The 1,526-nt window shown below is 57.2% G+C and overlaps 1 protein-coding gene across 1 annotated transcript; it reads left to right on the top strand.

Moving 5' to 3' along the window:
• The first annotated feature begins 464 nt into the window (after positions 1–464).
• On the top strand, positions 465–1,231 carry LOC146442556 (feather beta keratin-like). Its single transcript, XM_085053729.1, has one exon. The coding sequence runs from the start codon at positions 465–467 to the stop codon at positions 798–800; it is 336 nt and encodes a 111-aa protein (XP_084909855.1). The 3' UTR covers positions 801–1,231.
• Positions 1,232–1,526: the final 295 nt, after the last annotated feature.

A 1,526-nucleotide genomic window follows, 5' to 3' on the forward strand; every position in this document is an offset into this window, starting at 1 on the left:
TATTGCCACCAAGATCAGATGGACACAGCCTCAAAACCAGGACATGACACAGCAGCATTCCATGAAGGAAAACACTCCCCAGCTCATGATTCACCAGGCTGGACCAGCAAGGAGCTGCTGCCTCCGAAATGCCCTAAGGCCATGGGCGAAAGCTGTCCCGCCCCTCCAGGACCAGCATAAAAGCCAGCCCAGTGCCTCTCTCCCTCACACACTTCTCCTCACGCCTTCTCCTCCTGCTCCTGCTGACAACCAGGTGAGTCTCAAGCCCCTGACCCTCCTGCTCCTGCACCCCTGGCCCCTCTCTTCCAGCACTCCCAGCCCCAGCCTCAGCAGCCCTCATGCCTCCCCACAGCCCCACAACATCCTGCACAAACCCTCGCCCCCCTGCATCACAGCCCATCGTACCCCCACACCCCTGACCTGTCTCACCTCCCTCTCTTCCAGGGACCCTCCACACCACAACCATGGCCTGCTACGATGCCTGCCGCCCCTGCGGACCCACCCCACTGGCCAACAGCTGCAACGAGCCCTGTGCCCTGCAATGCCAGGATTCCCGTGTCATCATCAACCCTTCTCCTGTGCTGGTGACCCTGCCAGGACCCATCATGACCTCCTTCCCCCAGAGCACTGCCGTCGGATCCACCTCCGGGGCTGCTGTTGGGAGTGAGCTCAGTGCTCAGGGACAGCCCATCTCCAGTGGATTTGGTGGCTTTGGCTATGGCCTTGGTTATGGCCGTGGATTTGGCTATGGGCTGGGAGGCCTGGGCTGCTATGGCAGAAGGGGTGGCTACATCTGCTAAGGACCCTCAGCATTACTCCTGACAGCACCACCCACTCCCCAGAACACATCCCAGTCATTGAGGACACCTCTCTGGGCCAAGGTTCTCAAACAGGCTCAGTGCTTCCATCTCCTGCTCTCAGGGCCCCAAGCAAGGCAGCATCCAAGGGGCCAGCCCGGGCTGCCTGCAAACATGGCCCATCTGCCTCCTTCTCTTCTCCCACTCCATGCTCTTCATTACTCCTTTGGCTCTGTCCAGTCCCCTCTGGACAAACGCCTTCTCCCAAGCCAGAGACCATCAGGCACCTCTGCTGGCCTGCTCCATCTGTAGGGAAGGAAGACACTGATGGTCTGGCCAAAGCTACTGCAGGCAAAGAATGTTGGCTGATGGTTGCCCTACTTGTACCTCAACCCAGTGCCCTTCCACTGGATGCTCATGACTGTTCACTGTTCTTGTAACTCAATAAAATTCTCTTGCATTGCAGCCTAAGATGTCTCTTCTTCCTTTACTGGCACACACTGGCACACTTTGCCTTTCCAGTGCATCCCACATACTTTCACTTGCTTGATTCAAGGCCTGGATGCAGTCATTCTGGTCTATGGTTTCCTGTGATTCAAGCCACACTTTGGTTGTCTTTTCACTTTGGCTGGATCCTCATCATGCCCCTGGCCCCTCTCCAGCTCTGCTTCAGCCGCTCCATGTCTTCAATATCCTTGGGGGCCAGCGGTAAATACACAACTGCAGTCT

Source organism: Lichenostomus cassidix, chromosome 2, assembly GCF_008360975.1.
Source record: "Lichenostomus cassidix isolate B80296 chromosome 2, HeHo_3.0, whole genome shotgun sequence".
NCBI classification, from domain to species: domain Eukaryota; kingdom Metazoa; phylum Chordata; class Aves; order Passeriformes; family Meliphagidae; genus Lichenostomus; species Lichenostomus cassidix.

What these genes read in the sequence shown, in the direction of transcription:
- LOC146442556 (XM_085053729.1), top strand. Translation starts at nt 465, where the DNA reads ATGGCCTGCTACGATGCCTGCCGCCCCTGCGGACCCACCCCACTGGCC.